This window comes from Tyto alba, unplaced genomic scaffold, assembly GCF_018691265.1.
Source record: "Tyto alba isolate M040663 unplaced genomic scaffold, T.alba_DEE_v4.0 Super-Scaffold_22, whole genome shotgun sequence".
Classification (NCBI taxonomy): Eukaryota; Metazoa; Chordata; class Aves; order Strigiformes; family Tytonidae; genus Tyto; species Tyto alba.
The window spans coordinates 5,413,782-5,439,887 of NW_024881296.1; the positions used below are offsets into that span (position 1 = coordinate 5,413,782).

A 26,106-nucleotide genomic window follows, 5' to 3' on the forward strand; every position below is an offset into this window, starting at 1 on the left:
AAAAGGTCGCAGTTGGAAATTTTGGTGCTAACCAAAGATAAAATTTATCTCAGCCTCAGGAAAACCTCTTCCTTTTAAGCTCAGAAGCTAGAAAGAAAGGATTTTTACAGCCAACACATTGCAACTGACAATACGATTTTGTTAGTGCTCTGTGTCTGACCCTGCGTTTCTCGCTTGTACATCATTAGTGACAGAAAGATGTGCTGTCACTGCAATGGACAGCTGTCTTCACCTCAGCAGAGACCTTTTCTTCAGCAGGTATGAATCAGAACTCTTGGGTCAGAACAGCATCCAGTGAAGTGACAGTGGTGCCAGTACAAGCATGCTTAGCATGACTCCAATTATGATAAATGCATGGTCTAAAACCAGTCGATCTGCAAACCAGAATTATAAGAGCTTACTTCTATACAATGCAGCAGTTCCATTTAAATAATCAAAATAAAAATATCACAGAGGATACACATTTGACACATATTAAATCACAACACTAACTGAACTTCCACCAAACCAAATCACCACACTATGCAGCATCAATCATCATCATCAACAGAATGAAAGGGCAGCAGGAACCTCTTCTCCATCTATTACTAGGAGGAAATATTCACAGCAATACTCAGCTTCCTCAAGAAACGTATGCATCTATTTCTGACAACCATAAATCAGACTCCTTTATTTCAAAGGAAATCAGAACTTGTGAATTAGTAGGTCATCAACTTAACTCTTTTTCAAACTAGCATTAAAATGCTAATCCTAGTTCTATGTTAAAACTGATATTACTATAAGTAATGATATAAAGAAATAATCCAGCAAAGGCAGAGAAAGTAAGTGATAATTGATGCTGAAATAGCATCACACCACGAAGCCTATGGTCCAGAACCTGATCTTAGATATGCTTATAATAGAACTGTTTCAGTTGGAAGGGACCTTAAATAAAGATCACCTAGTTCCAACCCCTCTGCCACAGGCAGGGACACCTTCCACCAGACCAGGTTGCTCAAAGCCCCATCCAGCCTGGCCTTGAACCCTTCCAGGGAGGGGGCAGCTACAGGTGCTCAGGGAACCCTGTGCCAGTGCCTCACCACCCTCACAGTGAAGAATTTCCTCCTCCTATCTAATCTAAATCTACCCTCTTTCAATTTAAAACCTTTACCCCTTGTCCTACCACTACACTCCCTGATAAAGAGTCCCTCCCCATCTTTCCCGTAGCTCCCTTTAGGAACTGGAAGGCTGCTATAAGGTCCCCCCAGAACCTTCTCTTCTCTAGGCTGAACACCTCCAACTCTCTCAGACTGTCCTCATAAGGGAGGTGCTCCAGCCCCCCCCGATCATCTTCGTGGCCTCCTCTGGACCTGCTCGAGCAGATCCATGTCCTTCTTACGTTGGGGGCCCCAGAGCTGGATGACATACTCCAGGTGGGGTTTTCACAAGAGCAGAGTAGAAGAGGTATTCATAGTAGTATGAATAAGAATCACCACTAAAACTTAAAGTTATTTAAAGAGGCACATCATCTTGATCATTAAATATTTTACAGGGTCAAGCTATTTCTAGAGGTAGATGCAACTTCTATTTGCGTATCTGCCAGAAGCATGACAGAACTTTCTCTGGGCTCCAGTGCTAGCTCCACCTTACTCACCCACCCCAAGCTGCTTCCTCAGATAGGTTTCTGCCTGCCCCCTTGCACAAATTTCAGCACACTACACCAAGTGTACCAGCACTCTTCCACGTTCATCTTTTAACTGCAAAATGAAGGAATTAAACACTACAAAAAGAAACAGTGAAGACAAGCAACCTTAAGACGGGCAAACTGTCAGCTCGGTTGACGGTGCCAGCGGTCATCACACCCTGTTCTGAGATGTTTTATTTCGCAACCCAGCTCTTCATAACCATGAACCATTTTTTTGCAAAGCCTTGCTGCTACACAGTCAGCTTGGTTGTTGAGGCCTGCAGATTTGTTATAATGGCTCCCTCAGCAAACCTGTGGTGCAACTTGCTACACAAGCCAGTCCACAGAGACCTCAGTGCTGTGCTGCTGTAGGTCCTGTCATGTCATGTCACCACCCTCTTGGTACTCACTGTGGCCAAAAGCAACGCAACAAGGGTTGAGGTTAGGGACGGCTGCACAGAAAGCCTTGCAGGCAGAGGGAATCCCGGTCCCGTTCCCAGAGCCCTTCTGCACAGCTCAGGGCAGGTCACCCGCATCGCCCGGATCCGCGGCTCTCCCCACCTCCTCCACGCAGGGAAGAGGAGCCACCCGCCACACCAGAGCGGAGCCGCACAGCGGGGCAGCGCAGCGCGCCCAGCTCCGGGGCGAGCCCGCCCGCCTCCCGCGGGGACGCCCGGGGCCGCTGCCGCTCGGGGCACCGCTGCGGCGCCGGGCAGGGGCTGCCCGTGACTAAGCACGGGCGGCCTCCCCCGGGCCGGGCTCTCCCCGCGCCCGGCCCCGAGCACCAGCCGCCTGGCAGCAGGGCCGCTCCCGGGAAGGCACCGGCCGGGATGCACCGGCACCAGCCCCAGCCCGACCCCGCCGCCCCCCGCCCCGGCAGCCCGCCCTCCGCGTACCGCTGCCATCCTTGAAGTCAGGGGGTGGGACGTCTCGCAGCGACCGGGTCCAGCCCCCCTTCTCCGCTTCCTCTTCCTCCTCCTCCTCCTCCTCCAAAGGGCCGGGGCCGCCCGGGACGGCGCTGCCGCCGCCGCCCTGCCGCTGCTGCCGCCGTCGCTCCGCCGGGGTGGCCGCCGCCCTGGAGGCGCGGCGCCGGGCCGCCCTGCCCCGCGGGCCCGGCCCCTCCGGGCGCCCCTCGTCCTCCTCGTCGTCCTCCTCGTCCTGGGAAGAGGCGGCGGAGCGGGAGTCGGCCGAGGTGCTGTAGAAGGGGTTCCCGCTGCTGTCCTGGCCCGACTCCCCAAAAACGTCGTCGGAGATCTGCAGGCTCTCGTAGCGGGAGCGGGCCGCCTCCAGCAGCGACAGCGCCTTCCTCCGCGCCGGCCCGCCGCCGCCCTCCGCCATCATCTCGGCCGCCGCCAGCAGCCTCCCGCGCTCCCCTCGGCCCGGCTCGGCCGGGTCCTGCGGCCGCAGGCAGCAGCCCAGCAGCAGGAGCGTCTCGGGCACGTTGGCGGGCAGGCAGGGAGTGGGGGGAGCCCCGCCACCGCCGCCGAGCCCTGCCTCCCGCTCCCGCCCGCACCACCCGCCCCTGTGTGTGTGCAGGGACATGGGGGGAAGGAGCCAGCTCAACATCTCCAAGTACCACATCCAGCCAATTACCGCGGCAATCCACGCGCGGGAGGTGGGGTTATATGGGCGCCGCGGGCCGGCGCAGGCCGCCCACCGCCCGCCCCGCCGCCCGCCGCCGCTCCGCCCATTTAAACCCACAGCGCCGGGATGCGGCGGGGCCGCCGCTGCGCCCCGTCACCGGAAGGGGGGCCCCTGCGCCGCGCCCGGATCCCGCTTCCGGCCCCGGCCCCGGCCCCGGCCCCGGCCCCGGCCCCGGCCCCGGCCCCGGCCCCGGCCCCGGCCCCGGCCCCGGCCCCGGCCCCGGCCCCGGCCCCGGCCCCGGCCCCGGGCCCGGCCGGAGCTGTCCGCTCGCCCGCGGTGCTGGAGCCGGGGGCGGAGGCAGAGGCAGCAGCGCCGGCTTCGCTGCCTGCAGGCCCGTCGGTAGCGCCCGCGGCTCCCGCGGGCGAGGAGCTACCGGCGGGGGCTGGCAGCAGGCCTCCTCCCTCCTCCGCGGCCGAGGCCTCCCCAGGGAGGAGAAAGGCGCTGAGGTAGTGCCCGGATGGGTCAGGGCCTCGACGGCATGGCCGGGGCCACGCCAGCTCATGGTGGCTTTGCGCAGGCGGAGGGGGCGTGAGCTGGGGGACACGGCAGTCGGGGCCCTGATGTTGCTGCCCCAAAATAGAGCTCCAGCGCTGGGGCAGCCCTTGAAGCAAAGCAGGGAAGGCACTGGAGCAGGGGGGCGCGGGGCACCCAGCACCGGGGTCCCACCAGCCAGGCGCTCGCCGCCGGCTCGGGCTGCGGGGAGGCTTGGCACCGGCCTGGGGTGACACGCGTGCCCCTGCCCGGGCCCGGATCCGGCACTGAGTGCGCTGTAGGGTGCGGGGCTGAGCCCCTGTGGTGTGCGGTTTGGTTTCCCAGGTGAGTACAGTGTGAAGTAGCCGTTCTTCCAAAATTGCCGCCGTTTTAAAAGCAGTATGGTGGCACCAGAAAAACGAGGAAAGTGAAAATACCCATATCCTGACTGGGTTAGTTAAACATGATTCGGAAGTATCCCTGGGGTAATCTAAGGGTTTCGTACAGCAGCTGAAGCCCCTGGTTGTGCAGCAGTCAGAACAGTCTGTCTGATGCTACAGGAATGTTTGAAATCTCTGATCAAGGTTTATTATTATTACTATTGGCATCCTACTGTGCTGCTTACTGTACAAACACTCATTAAGAAGTTACTCCCTGCCTCCCTTCTCACTGACAGCAAAAGTAGCTACTGAGCCTACCCTTTCACAGCGCTGCTTTCAAAATAAACAGTAATCAGATTCTGTGGACTGGCTGTATGCAACTGGGGGGGGGGATATATTATTAGCATTTTTTGATGCAAACTTTAAGAGTAGGTTAATCTGAACATCTGTTAGTGCTACAGATTTTACAAATTTTATAATACTGAATGTTTCTGTCTAAAAAACTAATGTTCTTCTGATGATTCTCGAGAACTCTAGCACAACTTGGACTATGATAAAAGCTGGACTGTGTAGGTATTTAAAAGACCAATCTTATGTTCTATTCAGATATTTTTAAACTGCAGTGACTTCATTAAAACTTTAAAGTTCTACATAGTGCATACAGCCAAATCCAGAGAAAATAATCCATCTCCTGTGCATCCTTAAGCAAACAGAAAAGCCCAGTGTAATTTGAGAGGGGAGATTTAAGCTGTATTTCTACTTTGAAAATTCTCATGTCTTATTGATTATATTAAAAAATTACTAAGTTTATAGACAAATGGATTTTAATTTTTTTTTTTTTTTTACTGCAAGCTCTGCCAACTTAGCCTGCAACTTGAACATCACGCTGGGTTCATTTCATCTCACTGGTCACTAGAAATCGTAGCTCTGCAGGCCAAGCTATCCTTTTAATTGCATCCATGCCACCCAGAATACCCTCATGGGAAGGCATAACCGGACTTGCAGAATTTTTCTTGCTGGTAATGATGAGCAATCAGGTTGAACCTCATGAATCCAGTTTGCAGGGTTGGCATGTAGAAAAACACAGATTATAAATGTCTGTTTTATATGCAGTTCCCATGAAACAAAACAAGAGTGATGCCCTGTGATGACTTTCTCACACAATGGTTAAGACTGAAAAAAACACTTTAAAGATGTTGACAGTTCTTTGTACTGGAGACATTGAAATAAACTTTTGCTTTCTGGATCAATGGAGGTGTCCATCCAGATGATGTAGAATTCACCTCAGTATCCAGGTTCTATGAAAGTGTCCATGAACACACAAATGTCTTTCAATTTGCTATTTTTCAGTAAAACACAACAGCAGGAAGGGCTGCTCTGAAGTCCAGGTCAGAGAAAGGTTTATCAGAATGGGCTCCCAGTAAAAGTGTTAACGGGAACGGTCCAGAGACTGAAGAAACCCAGTCTTCTCTAGCTGCTGGTTGCAGCAGAGACCATTTCTCCCAACTCTTGCATGCTTCACTCCAAAAACAAGCTCCCATCACAGCTGGCTGAGGCATGCTGCCAGGACTTTCCCTCCTAATGGCATGCCGGGTGTCAGAACTTCAGCTTTCCTTTTTTTGAAGAGAATGCTGGACACAACAGGTCTGGGAGGAGAGCACTGCACCAACAGAGAGAGGCAGGACTGACGCTCGCAGTTACCCATCCAACATGACATTTTAATGATGGAGTCTCCTGTTATACATGCACCTGCACCTTTTGTTAGTGAAACTTTCCCCTCTTTCAGCCTAGTCTATACAAAGACAAGTTGCTATTCTGTCTGTCCCACAAGCAGAGAGAGTGCTTTAGTCTCTCAGGCATGCACGGGGAGGTAAGATCACTTTTCCAAGACAGGCTCCCACACAGGGCTGTGTGCCTAGGGTTTTGGCTTGCCTTATGGTCTAAGATGTAGCTGTCTACGTGTTCCTCTCAGACCAGCCATACAAACTGCTGGTTGGATTACTGTAACCCAAAATGAGGGTTCTGGATTATGAAAATTGCCATGTATGACATGCTAGTAGTCGTTTGGACCCAAATGATTGTGGAGAGGCAGAGATAGGACAGGTGGTTCTAAAAATGGTCTCATCAGTCCACTGGGTTTTTATGGACAGTTGAGAAAAAGGTCACTAGTGGTGGTTGGCAAGTGAAAGAGCTAATTACATAGACCTAATGAAACATTATAAACATAGCTGTGTTTTCTCCTTAATCACTTGTGTTTAGCTGCTAGAAAACACTACTAGAATAAACAGACTTTTGTATCTATGCCAACCTGTGGATCCACCTTTAATTTGCCTACAGATAAAATGTTTGGATTTTTTTCCTTGAAGTTTTCTGGTTTTATTGCAACAGCAATGGTGCCTTCCGTATGCTCCTTCTGACCCTGCCAACATTCAAGTTTAAGACTATGGCAGTCCTGAGCCTCTCATCCTGTGCAAGAAGTCATTAAAGTGCCCAATGGCCAGCTGCCAGTGGCTGATTCTTTACATTATCTTTCAACCAAGTGATAAAATATTCTGAGGAAGGCACATGTTGGATCACATCATGCATAGCAGAGCACACGGCAGTGACAGTGCTGGTGATCAGATGGTTGTTTGTATTCACTTTGCACAATTCCAAACCTCGTCCTGCTTCTGCTGCAGCCAAAGGTACCATCATCCCGTTGCCTTGACCAGCGTGTCTCTGCTGGGAAGGGGATTGGGCCCTTGTATCATTTCTCGGTTAGGTTGCTGAGGAAGGACACTTCAGTTTCACGTTTGCCTGCTTCAGTGGTTCTTTAGCTCCTGTAAATTGACTGCAGGCTGTCTGAAGGGCTCTGGCTGAGAAACTGAAGCACTAAAAGATGGCAAATCATAGGTTTCAAACTCTCTGCCTCTAACCACTCCCCTTTACAGTGTTTAAAGATAGCTAGAAATGTATCAGGGTTTTTCTTGTACTGCTCTCCCATGTGATTCAGGAGGTGGTAATCTCTCATTGAAGACACACATGCTACAAGAAAGATTGTGGGCTAGTTTGAGCAGGTCTGCTAAACATACATGTAATATGGTGGGGTTAAAACTTAATAGGGTAAGAAAAGTGAGGCCTTGTTCCTGTAGTGGGAAGTCCTGTATTTCTCACTTCTCAGTAACTTACGCTTCATAGTTAGACATCAAGCTCTTTGAGGAAGGGTCTTGTGCCGTCTTTGCACAGTACTTTACACTGTCAAACCTTGGCCCAGATCCAACAGAATATTGTCATTTCTCCCTCCTACCTAAACCTCCACACTTACTATTGATTTCACAGTGTTTGTACACCTAAGCCCTGGTGTGTGCCTGGTCCTTTCACAGCACAAATACATCAAGATAGAATAATATTTAATCAGGTTACAAAATTATTCTTTTCTAATCCCCTGTTCTGCAAGTGCAGGCCAGAATATGAATTTCAAACTCTTCCATCTCAATGCCCTCCTAAAAGGAGTCTGTAGAGTCAGAGTCGATTTGTTCATCCAGCGTGAGGTCAATAGGCTCCAGTTCCCTTTTCCATTATTACCCTGCCTTAGGTGAACAGCAAAACTTGGAAAAGAGGCTTCATCAAGACTGAAAACAGCAATGACTTGGAGCCAGTGTATGGTTTCCTCCCAAGCCCCTGAGAAGAGGCAGGGGGGAGCTGCCCTGGCCCCGGGAGAGATCGCAGATCAGACTGTTTCTCAGCACATCACTGTGCAATGTCCCTGCTTCACAGGGAAGAAATCTATACAGCCACAACCAGTCATGTTACATTGGTCTCCACGCTCTGCAATAAGGCTTCTGTTAACATGTCTGGCTGCATAGCACGGGGAAAAGCAGCTTCATAGGGCTTGATTTGCCCTCTGCAATATACTTGCTCCACACAGGGAGTTGTGGAGCAATATCTCCTCCTCCCTAGAACTAGAAAGTTGGAAATAACATGGATAATAGGTGGGGATTTTTTTCTTTTAAACTCATCAGGTATGTACAATATATGGAATGACAGTGACAATAACAACACTTGTCTAGATATTTTCTTTTTGCTTTCTGCTTTTCAACTTCAACATAGTGTTTGAACCCTCTGTTTCTTGGACTGATATTTCACACTGCCCAAATATGATGTTAATTCAAAGCTCAAGGAAAAAAAGCAAATTGCTGTTCTCAAGCGAGAGAAAGCTAACAAATATGTTTTTCTCATTATATAAAAGAGAGAGGTGATTTTTGACACTTCTAACACTGAAACAGGTGTGGGCTGAAATTTAAAATTTAGCAGAGAAATTTGAGTGTTTCAGTGATGATCACTTTTGATTTATTTGGCTTCAGAGCCTTTGAAAACCATGTTTTGTGCACACATGGTACATTTTTAGAAAAAGCTATATTATGAAAAAGTCTCACCTAAGCACCAAAGAGAAAGATGAGGTGTGTTGCTCATGTATACATGGAAGATTAGCTGTTCCATCAATAATTTATGGAGAGGTTGTAGAGTATGCTGCAACAGTCTACAAAAGCCCTGTCTTGCTCTCTAGTGCGTGCATGGAGCAAAAGATATATCCAGTAGGTCAGAAGCATGGAACTATGCTCTCTCTTAAAAATCAGAGTGCTCTAATGCTGTATTTATTTTGCCATTGAAAACCACACAGCTGTGAAATGCACTTTTTGAAGGACTGACCCCATGCACACACTTCACAGTAAGACCTGATCCAGTAAGGCAGAGCCTCGTGGGAGCGCTGGTAAAGGCTGCAGTCATTAAGCCAATGCTCTACAACATCCTGAGTCCCCCACAGTGTAAAACATGTTCAGTTTTTAATCAACAAGGAAGTTGAACCTAGAAAGTCCCTGGAATTGGGAGTGTGGTGGCATCTGGAGGTTCTTTGTTTAGCTAATTAATTCTATTAAAACACACTACGGGGTTGTTAAGTTTTCAGAGCATGATGCCCAAAGCTAATGATAGGAACTTTTCTCCTCCAGACCTACGACTCACAATCAGGTCTGCATAACATGTTCACTCCTTATTATGCAAATAACACATTCAAACATACCTGTATTTCTACCATCTACAACCCTGTTTGCTGTAAATTATAATTTCTGGTCTTACCCTATTTGTTCATTAGCTCAGTGAAAACATAAAAGCTCTTTCAGAGAAATCCATGTTGTGGCTACAGATGAAGGAGGTGACTAGAGCACAGGGTCCCATCCAGGCTGGCTCCTTGTTTGCTGTCTTGCATAGCATTTGCTTTGCTGTGGCTGTCCTTGCTTTAGCACCACTTGTCTGCAGATTTCCAACTTCACGTTCTCGAGACCTTCCTAGAGGGATGCTTCAGCTGCCAAGTCAGGAGCCTGCCTGCCCACCTGAGTGCATGGGTACAGCCATATACTGGCTATTTGCTCTACAAGCTATACCAGGGTTTATTCTTCACATTGCAGCTCAAACTGGAGGGTTCTTCAGCTGCAGAATTTGCTTATTCTTTTTGTGTATCTGCTTGTAAATTTACCTTTCCAACACAGAAGTAGAGTGGTAATGTAATTAAATATTACAAACATTAATAATTTATAATATTTTATATATAATGATTAATTAATAATTGCCTTATCAATATTATTAATACACCGTTAAATTTTAAAATAATAATATCATAAAATAAGTAGAAGATGCTATTGAAAAGCAGCCCCAAAGATACCCTAACATTATGAATACTTCTTCCTGAAGACAGAAAAACAGCCCATAAGTGGGTATAAGAGCCACAATGGCCAAAACCAGTTCCTCAAATTGTTTATCCTTGCCATCTACCACCACTTTCCTGTTCTATGCTGAAATGCAATCTAGTTTTTAGCACCTTTTTCTAAAACGCCCTTTGAAGCCACCAGGAAATATAGTATCTCATTCGGCAGTTGCCAGGATGCACTGATTAGTGTTATCTAAATAGGCTCCAAGCCATCAAGAACCTATGCTAAACCTTCTCTTAAGAGATTATCTTTTTTTTTTTTTTTTTTTTTTTTTGTGCCAGTAACTTGTCTGACAATTATAATCACATTGAAATGGGTAGTCCTTGCAAAGCAGTACAGGTTAGCAAAGTGAGTTTAGACTGACAGTCTGTTGCATTTCATCAGATATCAAACAGATTCATTTATGTTTTGGTCAAAAGCAGCCCCCTCAATCACATTTTTTAGGGGATGTAACTTCTCTGCAGAGAAAAAAAAAAAAAAAAAAAGGCTGAAAAGGCAAACTATCTTCTGTATAGGGTGATTTGAATTGCTTAAGGATCTGAAGTGGAATCACATCTTCCCACAAAAATGGAATAATTCTAGTCATAGAGTATGTCATATGGCTGTTAGTCACCATTAAATTTGGAGAGTTTACCCACTCTATTCCATCAATACAACCACGAGAGAGTCCAGTTCCCAATTAGCTGCTGCAAAAGAAGTCTTTCAGAAGTCGAAATATGACTATAAAAGGAAGCAATATTGAAAATGTGCGAGGGGACAGGGAAGAAGAAAGTGAGAGAGACTCTTTTCATTAACAAAAATAATTGTTCATCTCAAAAATACCTTCTGTTTGACATCTGTTACCCCGTAGGAGATAATTTATTTTTCCAAGTGCAGGTTGAAAGTTCAGCCATCACAAAATAAGTGGACTTTGCTCTTGAGGGTAATTGGATGTCTGCAGCGGTGAATGAAATGTAGAAACACTTCCCATCTCTCAAGATATGGCCCATCAAATGGTCTTTTCAGGGCACATCAGTGACTGCTGGCTTGGTACACTCTGAATTTCTATTTTGAGATGCACCACTGGAAGCTACCGATTCCAGAAGATGTAGTCTCTAAATAGCTGATAAAGTTGCTATAAATAGGATATTTAAAAGGCATCTGGAAAAAAAGTTTGTGATTCTCTCTCAGAAATGGTTTATTTGCATGCCAGTTTTTCTCCAAATATGCAGTCAGTATTCGAAGGAGGGACATTTCCAAAGAGCATTGTCAAGATAAAAGTCAGACTTCTTGGTACTGTGAGATGGAGAAGACTATTAACTGAAATGCTTTTTTAGAAGTTCCCTTTATGTGATGCTGAAAATAATTTTACAAAAATTAAAAAACAATAAAAATCATATTTTATGTCGGATTTATGCTCTCTCCCTTTGTTTTTTTGCTTTTGTGTAGCTTAGATAATTTGGTCAATGCCCGTTACTTTCATTCAGATGAGCATGCCCTAACAAAATCCCTTGTTTTTTCGCAGTTTTGTGACCATGTTGTGTGTTGGGTTGATTACATTTCAAGAGAAGCTTCAAATTTTCTTTAAAAGCCTGTTCCCACTATCTTAAGAAAACATGTGAAAACATTCTGTTGTGATGGAATCTTACTCCAATCCTTTTTTTCAGGGAGATGATGTGGTCTGAGAGGCATTAGAGCAATGCTGGTGACCAGCTGCAGCACACTCAAGCCAGAACACCGCTTTTCCATGCATGCATTCCGTGTATCACGGCTACACGGTGGATCACTGGATGAATCACCATTGCGGAGAGCTGCCAACAACGCCCCAGCTACTGCATTGTCTTCTTCCTGACAACACCAACCTATGGATTAAATCCAATTTATGAGTTATAAAGCTACCATTTCTTGTTGTATCTCAGTTTATTGAAGCACACTGTCTCATGGTATGGAGCTATTTGCTGCTCACTGGGACTTCCTGGCAGAGCAGTCTTGTCCTCAGACCTTGGAATATTTTCTAGTGGCTTTGCTTGGGGATTACTCTTCTTAAATCATCAGAGGCTGATTGTAGGGATCACTCCAATCTTTGTATTCTTTCTGTCACTGATCAGACACTCAAATTGTAGTTTGTCTGGAGTATCACCACTGTGTTTCAGTCAGAGCATCGACTAGCTACCAGAACTCTACAAAGGTCAGGCACCAGCACGTTGACCTGGATTTGAACAGGCACCTTCCCTGACATCACGGTATCAGCCTTCTCTGTTGCCTGCTTTCTCAAAATAAGGGACAAAGAAACCTTTTTCATGTTATTAAAAAAAAAAAAAAATCCTGCTAGGTGAGCACTGTTTTGCTGAGATTGTTTTTTTAGCAAAGCTATGTATGCTGAAAGCAGCAGAATGTTTGTGGAAATTCAGCTACCACTGTAAATACGACAGTGCTTCATGTGTCATGTCCTAGTTTGCTTAATTTCATGAAGTAAATGAGAAACCACAGTGGGTGAAGGCACTGGGTCTTCACTGAATTCCAGAGTGACATTGATATTTGTCAGATACTTAACAATTAGTCCTTCAAAGTTGCTCTGTAACACAGAGATTCCAGTAAAAAAGAGGAAGAAGATAAACTCTTCTGAATACCAGTTTAGTTATTGAAGCTTAAAACAGATACTATGCAAAATATTCTATCTGCTTGCTGTCAAACCATTCTTTTGTTCACTGCAGTGCCCACTTACTTTTCCTCACTTGGGTCACCTGCCTTTTCAAAGCTCTTTATGCGTAAGATTTGTCCCTGGAGGAGGTTACACAAATAGCATACAGAAATATGGCGTTGCACTTCTGATTTACACAACATCTGCACCTTTCTTCATCTTCCCCACTTTATACAACTGTTGCTTGTTCCTCTGGGAAGCCTGCCACCACTGATGAGAGCCTCCTTTGCAGTTTGTAGGCTGAGGATACACTGGTTCCCTGCATTTCCCTTAAACACAGAGCTGAATCAGTCTCCCTGATCTCATTTGCCCTACCCATCTCATCAGGATCAGTAGGGGTTTTTGTCACTGATTTAACTGAGCATAGGTTCATGGACTTCATCTTCCTTGTAAAGTTCCTCTGGTTGAATTTTTGATTTGAGGGCTCTTTTCTCACAGTAGCTCACAGTTGTGTCATTTGATTTTTTTTTTTTTTCCAGATTCTGTTCCCCTCCATGCTCAAAATAGAGAAAAAAATTTACAAATTAATACCACTGCCTGCTATCTATTTGGGGAGCAATGAGGAATAAGTACATTACATTTAACTGACTTAACAAAGAGATCTTGTGTTTTTTTTGATTTATAGTCATTACTCTTAAAAAAGTGGCTTGATTTTCACCCTGGTCATCCTTATTAGTGGATTGCTACAATTACAGAGGGAACATTCTCTTCTGTCTACAATTCCTTACCCATTAAAGAGGGGAAATCACTCTGCTCTGTAGACACAGCCTTCCTTCACAAGCTGTACTGTATAATAGCTTACCCTTCTCACAGGTACAGACTGAAGAGCCACTGGGCCACCAAGAAATGTCATGGGTATGCTGTTAACCTAGTGATGTGGCTATAGTCCCTGTAGCATCTCTACTTTCTCCGTCCCTGGATAAATTTGCACCTGCCCTGCCTGAGTCTCTGGTTTCCAATGTTTTCTTACATAACCCATGTCATTGCCTTCCAGAGAGAAGGCAAAATCTACTTCATTATTTTTCTCCCATCCTCAGTTACTGCTACTGGATATCTTCTCTGACCTCTGTCTTCTCCAGGAAAACTTCTCAATTGCTTTTGCATCCTGGACACCTTCAATAGCTTCAACACCTACTAGCAAGGTGGTACCTCAGGAACATACTGCCAGAGTTATACCCCCCCTCCCAAAGATAATTAGTCTTAGCACTACTTAAAGATTGGTATGTAAATTACATTTATCTGGAGTCTTGGACATCTTAGTAAAATAGACATTTGCTGCAGACAGCTGCAGTACAACTCAAACCAATTTATTTAGTGTAGATTAATAATTTGATACAATTATTTTCCAAGGATACTTAAAAGGGTTATTTTTGAATGTTCAGACGTTTCACAGCCTTAAATGTACTGTATGATGAATGCAGATGGATTTATACTTTTAAGTCAGCTTTGTTTAATTTCAACTCCTTTTTCCAAGCAGAGACTCTACAAAGATGACCAGAGGTCAAATCATCAGCTGTTGGCTGTAACGCTGTCCCCTTCTCCTAGTTCAGTGAGCTCAAATCCCATAAATCTCCTTGATATTGAAATACACAAAAGCACACTGAAAGCTAAAAGAAAAACCTGAGCATTTAGCTGTCTTGGAAATGTATTTATTTTGCAAAGCTTGTTAATTAGATCTGTTCAGTACTGGGCACCTTTCGTTTGGTGGTTTAAGTAAAAAGAGATTAATTCCATTGAGAGAAAGTAATAAGTAAAGACTACTGACAAAATAGCTGACCATATATCTCCACTTCTTCAGGAATAACGGCATATACCTGAATTTTTATAGTTGTGGAAAATGTACATGTTTTACAGAAAGTCTGGCTACTCCATCCCATAAACATCCTATATTTATCACTTGCCATGTCAATGAATGGTTGATTGTTCATGAGGATGTGTGTTTACAGAACGTACTAAGTGAGATCAATCAATCAGTTATGCCAGATAATCTGGGGCTGTAACTGTCCAATTCAATAATATGCAGCCCTATTAGGCTTACCTGGCCATAGGATGTGTCCCAATCATGTTGAGGAAGCTCCTATTTGTCCGTGCTTGCGTTTGCAGTTTTTCCCCTCCTCCACCTTGTGCACAGCACGGGGAGCAGCACAGAAATGCCTGCTTGCCGGGCTCACAGCCTGGATCCCATGAGACACTGACAAGATCCACCTTATCTGTGCTGCTTTTTCGTTCACAAAGGCTCTGCCATGTTCTTTTGGAAAGGCTCTTCAGACATAGAGGAGAGCAGGCTGCTGGCTGGACAAGTTGTTCCAGCAGTGACAGCCAGCTCCAAGTAATTGGATGTATGCCCATCACGTTAATTAAGAGCTCAGTGCTGTCACTGAGTGATGGGTATGTGTCAGATTGCTTGACAGAAAGTGCCAGATGCCATGCCCAGATGCCACATGAACATCCTGTCACAGGACAGGAGATGGGCCATGTTGGTGGGTCTCCCGTTGGAAGCATCCCTCTCTGGCATGAGCATGGAGCCACCTTTCCATGAAGGGTCTGCTGGGCAGGATTCCACATGTCTCCAGCACTGTCTTAACTTTTTCTGCATTAACTCAGAAGCAAAATTCATTTCCTTGATCAATGCTGAATGCAGAGTGCACCCATCCATCTCTTCTTTCTTTCTGCTATTTCTGTTTTCCTATTGATCTCTGCTACCACAAGAAAGTCTGTGACATGTGGGCATGCTATTATGAAGCTGGAAGATACAGTGACATTTCTTCATCCCTGACGACATTCTCAGCAATCTGCAAATGTCAAAAAAGGATGACACCTTCCAAAATCAGTTGATATTTCAGTTCAGGTTATGACATTGAAGTTATAAGGGTAATTATCATGTGTTTTCAGGATGACTTATGTCATGGTTTGAGCTCAGAGAGCAACTGAGCACCACACAGCCATTCACTCACCCCTTTTCCCCCCCAGCACTGGGAAGGAGAAAATGAAGGAAAAGTCACAGGAATCGAGATAAGGACAGGGAAGGGTGGCTCACCCTTTACCATCATGGGCAAAAGGGACTCACCAGAGGAAGAAAAAGAACATACCTTTTATTCAAACACTAACAAAACCAACACTTAACAGACAAGGTGGGACAGTGAGAAGCACCGCTACATCCAAAAACACCTCTCCCCACCCCTCCCTTCTTCCTGGGCTCAGTTCTGCTCCTGATCTCTCTACCTCCTCCCCCGCAGCGGTGCAGGGGGCAGGGAGTGGGGGGTGCAGTCAGTCCTGATGCTCCTTCCTTCTTGGGGGGGGGGGGGGGGGGGCACTTCTCGCATTTTTTTCCCCTGCTCCAGGTGGCTCCCCTGTCACAGGAGACAGTTCTTCACAAACTTTCTCTGCATGAGTCCTTCCCACAGGAGGCAGCCATTTCCATGCTGATCCAGCATGGGCCACCCCTGCGTGTTGCAGCCCTCCCAGCACCAAACTATAACAGTGGGGGGTTCTTCTTCCCACAGAGTCGAAGTCTTCTCAGCTGCCTGCTCCAGTGTGGGCTTCTGCACAGGCTGGAGGCAGATCTCTGCTCCACCACGGACCTCCATGGTGGCAGGGGGGGCGGCCCTGCCCTCTCACCACAGGATACAGGGGGCTGTGCTCTGGCGCATCTCCCCCCCCTTCCTCCTCCTTCCTTGCACTGACCTTGGTGTTCACAGAGGTGTCCTTGCAACTCCTCCTCACATGTCCTCTATCCCCTTCTCAGGCTCCCCTTCTTAAATATGTTACCACAGAGGTGCAGTCACCATCGTTAATTGGCTCAGCCTTGGTCAGAAGACAGTCTGACTTGGAGCTGGGGGAGTTTTCGAGAAGCTTCTCACAGGGGTCCACTGCTGTAGCCCCCTCCCCCACTGCCATAGCCCCCTCCCCCACTACCCAAAACCTTGCCACACAAACCCGGCACAACTCAATACACAGGAATTCTTGTGTAACAGGTGGAGGATATGGGAGGTTTCCAGTAGGAAAGGTGACCTGCTGGAAGGGAAGACCAAAAGACAAAGGGTTCCAGCAAGAGGGAAGGAAAGAAAATACAAATGATAATGCTGGGGCAGTTTGAAGGTCTCTTTTGCCTACATTATCTCTATGTCAAGGGCTAGTAGCAGAAGCTTAGAGGAAAAGCCTAACGGGACAGTACTGTCATGGTTAACCTCCAGCCTTGAGTTCTCATCTGCTTAGGAGCTTTTAGAGATGGATGTAACTACATCTCTCTCTCTAATGGCCGGGGTAGGCTTTATTTCCAATCATTTTTTCTATTTGCTTTTTGAGCAGACTGGCACTTTCAGCTTTCTCAACACCCTTCACAACATGCTGTGGCAATGAAGCCCACAATTTAAGAACAAATTTTGAAATATTTCCTTTGTTTTTAACCTGTCACCTGATAATTTCATTTGATGTCCCTCAGTCCTTGCATTGTAGGAAACAGTTGATACTTATTCCTCATTCATTTTCTCTGTGATGTTCATGATTTTATATATATATAATTTATATTTTATTTTTATAAGATTTTTATTCTTTGCACCTCTTCTAGTTTCACTGTATCCTTCTAAAGATTGATTAATCAGAACTGCATAAAGTTTTGAAGGTGTAAGCACATTGCAGACTTTGGCAATGACCTACTGATGTTTTCTATTCTATTTCCTACTCATTTCTTACTAGTTTTTAGTCTTCTATTTTCCTTTTTCACGGATGCTGAATTGAACTGACACCTTCAAGAATTATCGAGAAAAAAATCCAATTTCTCTTTCATGAATAATAGTTGCTGATTAAAACATAATGAGATGCAGAACTTCAGAACTGAGGTGCTTTAATCTAATGTAAAAACAGAGACAAAAATGTGGGATAGGAAATAAGGATGCATAAATTCATATGAAGAGAAATGATAGAGACTTTTTATTCCTCAGCCCATCTTCAGAAAGAACAGGTAGCTGGATGACAGGAAGCTACTGAGAAGCAAGTTGCAGTGTGAGAGGTAAGCGATGACCAAGATGTAGACCATACAACCTCTCTTTTCACATTTGGATGAAGTAGGCATTGTCAATGAGCAATAACAGCATTTAGTGTCATTTCTGATGAGGACAGAAAATAACTAAAGATGCCACAATTGTGGAAATGATGGCATTTCAGTGGGGACTGAAGGAGGAGATGGAAAGATGAGAGAAGAAATGATGTAGCTATTCAGCACACAACTGCACCAGGGACCACTTGTCAGAAGGGCCCAGGTGCAGTCTATGAAGACAGGGGAAGTAAGGGGTGAATGTCAGCAGCTGGTAGGATAAACAGCCTCATTTCAATTATTGCACCGCTGCCTGTACTAAGCACAGAGTACCACTAACAATAAATGCAAAAATAGAAGACTAGCTCCAAGTTCTCTTTCTGTTATTTTTTACATTGTGAAAAGATTAAATGAATGAGTGAAAAGAATTATTTTGATTAAAATTTTCCACAGGTTTAGTAACAGCAAGGTTCTTTACATGTAATATATTGTCTCTGTTAATGAATTACGTATGAATTTACAGCCATTTTTGCCTTAAGAGGCTTCCAGCAGTTCTGTCTTAAAATATTTCATGTGAAAGTTCATGTGCTCCAAGCATTATTACCCTTTATTGCACCTGGGGGGATTATGGGGCACATATGTTGGCTTTATACTATCTGAATAGTTTAATCATTTCAGTCCCTTGCAAGGAGATGACCATCAATCAAAGTGATTTTTAGACTTCTCTGTTGACCCCATGAATGTCTAAATGGCTAAATTAACCTGTTTTTAATCCCAATTACTTTAGTAAGAAATGCTACTAGACTAGGAATAGGATAGAGACCAGACAGTTTCTCCCTATTTAGTTATAAATCTGACTTTTCCTCATGTATTATTTTTAACTGACTAATTGATTTGGCTTTAGTTAGTTACTCTTTGTTACTCTGAAGTCTAAGGAAAAAAAAAAAATCTGTAAAGCCTGAAGAAAAATGGACAGTCTTATGGAAATAAATGCCCTTTTCCCCAGCTATCTGCTTTAAAAGATTTTTTTAGCGTAATGTGGCAATTTCCAGAATAGTCGAGTCAGTGAATTACAAAAAAAAATATTTGGGAATTGTGACGAATATACTCAATAGCAGACTTAAAAAGCATATTAAAATCAGTTAAATGGGGGAAAGAAGCCAGAACTGAAGAAATCCAGGTGGTAATAGCATCTTTGGAAACTGGTTTATTCTGTCCCTTTTTATGTAAAGGTCAGAGTGGAAAAGGGCAGCTTCTTCTAAACACAAGCAAACACCACACTGTTATCCAGAAATGATGCAGAATTCCAGCAGGTTTCCCCAGGCTTTGGAGAATATCTGCCTTGTCCCACTACTTCTCTAGAGGTCTTGCACAGAGATAATGAATGGCCCTTATAGTCCTCTGGTGGAGTCCCCTGGGCACCAGAGACAGAAAATCTTAGAAGAGGAAAACCTGTTGTGCCTTGCTGGCAATTTTCGCTCTTTCCCTCTGGTGAGAAAACCAAGACAACTCGGTGGATCTTGTTGTCCCTCAGCACTGAGAAACACTAGCACTGCACCAGCGCCGCAGTCCAGGTGGCTGGCTGTGTTGGGAGCTCCTCCTCAGGCTTCAGCAGAGCTCCACTCAGGACGGGTGGGCTGGGCTGGTGTGTGCTCAGCTCTGGCAGCGCAGAGGCTACCCAGTGCATGCAAGAGAGATGGTGGGTACAGGCTAAAGCATCCAGCAAGCCTGAGTATTTCTGCTTTCTGATCAGAGTGCCCTATCACCCTGCCAGGGGGGACATCTTCAGGATAATATATATATACATACATATACATAATATATATGTCCATGCTAGATGAGTCTGATCTGGAAACCAGGCTAGCCTTCATGTTTAACTGATGTCGTAGACAAACTTTTTGATTCCTTGGCGCACAGTCACATGCACATTATTATGAATGTCAGTGAAACAGCAGAGAAAATCTGCCTCCATCTCCTCTGGTGCCTGGGGTCAGACTCAGTGCCCAGAACAAGAAGCTGTTGCCACTTACTGAAGCTCCACTAGACAAGCAGAGACTCTGGAGAAATTATGAAGTCTCTTGAGCCTCCATGAATTGGAGTGCATAAACTAAAATGCTAGGGAAAGTCTGAAGTTCAAGGTTTTCTTTTCCTCAAGACAGTTGTTTCCACTTCATTTGTTATTTGAATCATGCCTTGACTACTTTTAAATAACCTCTTCCACAGCAACTTCTTCTCATATTCTAATTTCAGTCATCCTCTAAGTTAACTAAAAGCCAGTGGTTGCTGCTTCAGGAATTCACAACCCTAGTTGCTGTCCCTGATAGAGATGAATTTGCCTTTTTTTTTTCCACATGGATGCACTTAGAAATCACAGCACACTTACATAAAACAGCTATTATCTCCAAAAGAGTAGATCTCTCAAGAAGTCATGTCAAAGACTTAATCAGTGTAAGAAATCATATCATCTTGAATTGCTCTTCAGTGTGGCAAAAGTCTCTTCTAGACCAACCCAGGAAAAAATGTGAAATCAGACAAGAATTATATTAGTTTTATTTGGCACACTGACAGCTCTGACTTCATGCATGGAATTTAATAGCTATTTACCTCACAGATCCAAAAGGTATGGGCCAAATGATCATTAATGTTAGTCACTGACGTAAATGGAATTAAACCAGGGTGAATAATCTGTGACAGTCTAACAATTCATTAATTTAAAATATTTTTCTCATCCATTTTGTTTCAATGATGAATATGCTGTGGACAGCCTTTTTGGATTTTAGGGGATGGGATGAATTCTGCAGAAACTTTGAGCAGTGATCCCAGGAGATGGTGTAGAAATTAACACAATTGTTTCTGGCCTCTGAACCCGGAGTCTCATTAGGCTTATTTGGCTGAACAGAAGGATCAGTGTATCAAAGCATGGTGAGAATAACAATCTGGGCAGTGTAGAGCAGAGTCAGAGAAGCAGTCTGCCCTGGGATTACAATTGCTACCCGATGGGTCCCTGGGATTGCAAATGCTACCTACGGTTTCTCATCTGGCACGAGTCCTGGAGAATGGCTGCCGGAGGCTCCCAGGCAGCCTCCACGCTGCACCAGCCCCGTGATGCTGGCAGCCTGCTGCCCAACAGCCAAGCCAAAGGGGCGAAGTTTGCAACTCAGAGGAAAAGCTACAGACACTTTGTCCAAGTGTCCGTGTGCTCAGAGGGACAGGATCAAGCACAGAGACAGCTGCATAACGCAGGCCTTGTCCTACCTTAGTCTCCTTGCTCTACACAAAGAGGAAGAGGTGATCCACTCTAGAAACAGGCGTCCCCTTCTTAACCTGATAAGTTTTAACCAAAAAAATAGCAAGAACTGTCTTAGAGCAGGAGAGACTCAAACAAGCTGCTGAGCTGAGGCAGCCTGCATTTACTACACTGTCTTTGGGCCGAAACAACCACTCCCAGAGATTTTACACATCCTGTCCTAAAGAAAAAGCGTATTCTCCTTTCTCTTTGTGAAGAAGTAAGAATTTAAGGCCCTACACTTGTCCTATATCACCATCTACCCTTTGTTTCCTTTCCTAACTGTCAGAAATATCCGTAAATAAGGACAGAAAACATGGAATGAGGAGTTTCGTGCAGGAGCTGGGTCAGATCATTAATGCTCAGAAATATCCACCCCCACTTCTTTGCATGACTTCTTTGCTCTGTTCCCACTCCTTCTTGTTCCCCTCACTGCCACCCCATGCCCTTCCTCTTTAGCTGTTGATAGAAGTGCAGGGCAGGCAGGCAGGAGCTGTATGAGGAGCATGGGAAGGGAGGAATTGCTCCAATCCTCAGGCTTGCTAGCTGTATGGACAGACTGAGTTATTTTTCTGATACAGAGACACATGGGAAAAAAGTGGTGGCTCAGGAGAGTGATTGTGCTTGACAACTCTTTCTAATGCCCTAGATATTCCAAGGGCTGGGGAGAAGGACTCTGATCCTTTCATGTAAGATGTCTCTAAACAGCCTTGGCTTGTAAAGGGAGGAGAAAGCGGACAGAGGGAAGAGGACATGAGGTGCCAGCCCCTGCTTGCTCTCTCCCAGCCAGGGTAGCATACACTCCTCTACTGTACACTTTGGTTCACAGGTCTGTAAGGTTTCACTGATCCCCAGGAAGCAGTCCTGCCGAACTGCGCTCCCCTCCCTCAGCCGAGCACATGGCTTTGGGGAGCAGCAGTGCCCTGGAGACCCCCAGCTCACCTGGAGCAGCTCTCTCCCTTCTGCTGATCTGAAGAAAAGATGCTGAGAGCCAGCCAGCACTTGGCTAAAATGCCTCTGTACTGAGCAGCCACCCTGCTCTCAGTGGGCACAATTATGCCAGTAGTGTAGTGTATGGCCACAGGATCGGGTGCTCCTTTCACCACCCCCCCAATCATTTCGGCTTTCCCCCTGCTTGCTGGTCTGGTCACAGGCACTCTCGCCTTGCCTTGCTGTGCCGCTCAAGGTGAAGCTACAACCAGCCACGCAGCCGTATTTTTGATACCATGGAATAAGAGCAGCAACTCAGCTTGCTACTAGGCAGGATCCAGTACTCCGTTTAGCCAATCTCAGGTACGTGATGTTCACCAACACCATCCAGTTGTATGCAGCACTTCCATGGCTCAGCCCAGACCATGGCCCTGCAGTGCCCTGTGATGGGCACAGTGAGGATCCCTCCCTTCCTGCCAAGTATTGCAGTGAAAAGCAGGCTGAGCAGCAGTGCCAGTGTCCTGCGGAGCACACTGCTCACGGCTCGGAGCTCCCCATGCACGCACGCTCCCCCCTCATTGGGGGTCCACCCAACCAGAGATGGTGCCCAGGATGAGAGGCAGGCGGAAGACATAATGATGGAGCGACTGGCCAACTGAGAATATTCTCCCAACCACCATCAGTCTGCATCCCCAAGCATAAATATCAATGTCCTATATATGCCTATGCATATACATATATAAAAGACTGCCTAATCTAAGTTTCTCCACCTGTGTTTGTGGTGGGCTTGGTGCCACTCAGACTGCCTTGGTCCCACAGCTGCAGCTCATCCAGCCTTTTCAAGAGTGTGAAGTTTTAGCTGCAAAGTGACCATCGGGTTCATTTTTCTTCTTTTTTCACACACCCCTTAAAGGTAATTTGGTTTGAGACTTTTAAAACAGGCAGGATGTGTCGTTGTTTCTCTGAAGAACACAAGAAGGAGGGAGACCTCTGCTCTACATTTAAGTTATTGGAAAGAGTAGGAAGGTTGTCATGGATTAAAATCTTCCAGCTGCTCTCCTGGGAAGGTACTACCCTTTCTTCTGGGTCTAGGGAGCTGCAAGAGCACCAGGCATACCAGTAAGAATAAATAATATATAATAATAACTCATGATTATTTTAAGTATTAACTTGTTTGCATTGTATAAGCTAAACTATTTGAAAAAACATCTGTATACACATTTTCTGTAAAAATGTGCTTTCCCCCTAAAAATTTCACAGAAATATGCCGATTTCTTTCACATGTTCAACAAGCAACAGTCATAAATAGCTTGGTTTTGTCTTGCCTTGATATTAATTCAGGTTGCATTGTTTTCATTCACCTAATTTTGACTCATATTAATATATTAATACTATGCTACATAGAATGTTATATTTATCAGTACATGTACTAAATATATTTATATTTTAAAATGTTTTAACCCTATTGAAGCGTTTCAGTAGAATTAAAGTATTTAACATTTAAATTCATTTAAATTTTGAATTTGAGTTTTTATTATTTTAATTCAATTTCATTTTGATAGAAAATACAACCTCTTTCTACATCTTTGTACTACATTCCAAAAGAAAATGAAATTTTGGCCAATTTTTATCACGCATCCTTTCCATGGATGTTGGGAACCTTCTGAAAAACTGCTTCCTCTGAATGTGTTTACATTCAGGACCCTCATCTGCTGAGGAGCTTCTGCATGTGGCAGAGAGGACTCTTTTAGGTTGAGGCCACTTATAATAAAGCAAGCTGTTAGTATTTCTTTTTAATTTGTTGATTACTGATTTCTTTGACTTGTATGTCTGTCATTTTGAAGTCTGGGCTCAGGCACATCTAATAATAACGAGAAGTATAATCCCATGCACCTACAGTTGTCTCTCTCCCTCTTCAACACCAGTGACGTTTTCTGCGTTCCAAAAGTCTTCATACGCCATAAAAGAAGATATCAGATTTCCAGTCCCTGGACCCCCTAAACCTTCTCAGTTAGTTCAGTTATTTTTAAAATGACTTCCACTTCTATTCAATTTCAGATTTGACTACAACTAGACCCTTTCTTTCCTTGTATTTTCTATGCCTATAATTGAAAATTAAAACTACTCACTTCTTTGCTCAACTCAAAGATAGCGTGAATGCTGAAGCCCGAAAGAATGGAAATTGAACGGCAAAGAAGTTTCTGTATATGGTCACCTTATTTAACAGGGATTCAGCTTTTTAATAATCCATCATGTGATTAGAGAATTAAGGAGCAAGGAAAATTAGAAAAAGCAAACAAAAATGATAGAGACCAATTACCAAAATGAAACAGACTAATACACCCTAAGATGATTGATGCTTACTTAAAAATGGTATTTTATTGAATCAGGCATAACTTGACCTATATTGGAAACAGAAGGAATTACAGTGATTATGCTGGGATCATGCCAGAAAACAGCTTGGCTGCGTTATTAAGCCCGAATGAATCAGCTTCCACTATAAAATGCATCGCTAAACAGACAAGGACAGTAACAAATTACGGAACGGAGAGTGAGGGAGTTGAGAGGCCATTTTGTCACTGCATTGTCAGTGTGCAAGCATTGATCATCATCTTGCTGAGGACAGTCCAGGGAGATGGGGAATTACCTGTACTCTCAGGAAAACACATCGAGCCTTGGCACGAGGCCACCGTGGAAGGATCACATCCGATCATACTGAAACCCAGGTAGGAGCTCGCCGATTGCTTAACAGGATACTGGGGTGGGATCAAGGTCCTTCAGGATGAGGCAGGTTCTGTCTGAGTGCCATCTTGCAGTTTCTAACAAGGCAAACAGTTGAATGCAGGCATTGTTTGTTAAAGATGCTGAGAATGCAAATATACAAATATACAAAATACAGTAGCATAAGGCACATGGGTGAAAAGGGCAATTACAAATGGAGATTAATTTAGTCTTGGTTATGCCTTTCTTACCTCTGTAATGCTAGTGGAGTTGCTCAGTTGTGACTAGAATTAGTTTTTAAGACAAGAGAATACTGCCTTGTGGGCCATAGCAGGAACATGTATCTGACTGTCATATATGTGTCTGTATTTTAAAGCTAGTGTTCTCAGGACCAAGAGATGATAAACCAACAAACAACGATGGAAGAACACGCTCCAGGCCACCTTCTGCTTCTAGAAGACAGATGCAAACTACGATAACTAGTTCTTAGCGGGTTTAATGTGCCAATGTGCGTGAGGGGGCAGAAATGACCTCATGCTACCTCGGAACAGAAGATGGCTGAATGACACAAACTGATCTAATAATTGCCAAGATGTCAACACAAAAAATAGCTTGTTACTAATGGGTCTTGTTTAGTCAGTGTGAAGTCTGTTGGAGGTACTACACAGTATGACCACAAATGCTAATATTTAATAGTAGAACTTGAGACTGGTCTTGAAGCTTTCAACTGCAGAAATTTCCATGGTGCTAATTTTTGCTGGAGGGTTGAGAACATCCTATAGAATTCCCACTGGAATTCTTAGACCTTTACTCTGTTTTTTTAAGCTACAGGCCCATTTCCTTCTGTTAAAGACATTCTCATGGGCTTGATTCACCATCTGTAATTTCCTTATGGTGTTGAACTATAAGACAGTGGTTTCTTTCACAACTTAATCAGGCTCTTTTGGGAAAAAAAAAAAAGATACAAATGAATATATTAGTCAGTGTTCTGAAACTGATGTTTCTGGCTTATTCACCCAAACTTTTCTTAGGAAAAACAAATCAAATAAAAAATTTAATTTTTCTATAGACCAAGAACTGAAATCCTGGGATTCTGGAAGGGTTTTTTGAGTAAATTAAGAAATAAACTTATTTGGTGTCATATTTTTTGTTTCAAAATCTTTGAAATATTTCCACCCAATTTTCACAATTATCTAATTCAAACCATGGCTTGTGTTTCAACATAGGGCAACCTGCTAAACACAATGGAAATATGCTGAAATTAGAATATTAATTATGTTGAAACTTATTTTAATCACTTCTGAAAAGTTTTGATGGTAAAAAATTTTCAGAACTGCCACTTTCCTGCAAATGGTTTTAGCTTGAATGAATCAGCATTATTCCATAGGAAACCAGCTTGCTGAAAATTACCTTGATGGTCCAAAGCTTCATTCAAAGAGCCAAATGCATCACAGGTGTCATCCACTGTAACTCTTTGACACAAAAGAGTTGTATCATCTTTGACCAAGAGTAAATTTGGCCTGAGAACTCTTTAGGAGAGTTTACTTCCACATAG

General features: G+C 44.5%; 1 protein-coding gene and 1 long non-coding RNA gene across 2 annotated transcripts in view; both read right to left on the minus strand.

Moving 5' to 3' along the window:
• Positions 1-3,243, minus strand: part of PGBD5 (piggyBac transposable element derived 5) — a 73,381-nt gene extending 70,138 nt beyond the window's left edge. The window contains exon 1 of the mRNA XM_042796032.1: positions 2,560-3,243. Coding sequence (XP_042651966.1) covers positions 2,560-3,229 — 670 coding nt within the window. The 5' untranslated portion in view covers positions 3,230-3,243. The remainder of the gene's footprint in view (positions 1-2,559) is intronic.
• Positions 3,244-24,549: 21,306 nt separating this feature from the next.
• Positions 24,550-26,106, minus strand: part of LOC116959804 — a 33,778-nt gene continuing 32,221 nt past the window's right edge. Inside the window, exon 3 of the long non-coding RNA XR_004406046.1 lies at positions 24,550-24,649. This is a non-coding gene — a long non-coding RNA (uncharacterized LOC116959804). The remainder of the gene's footprint in view (positions 24,650-26,106) is intronic.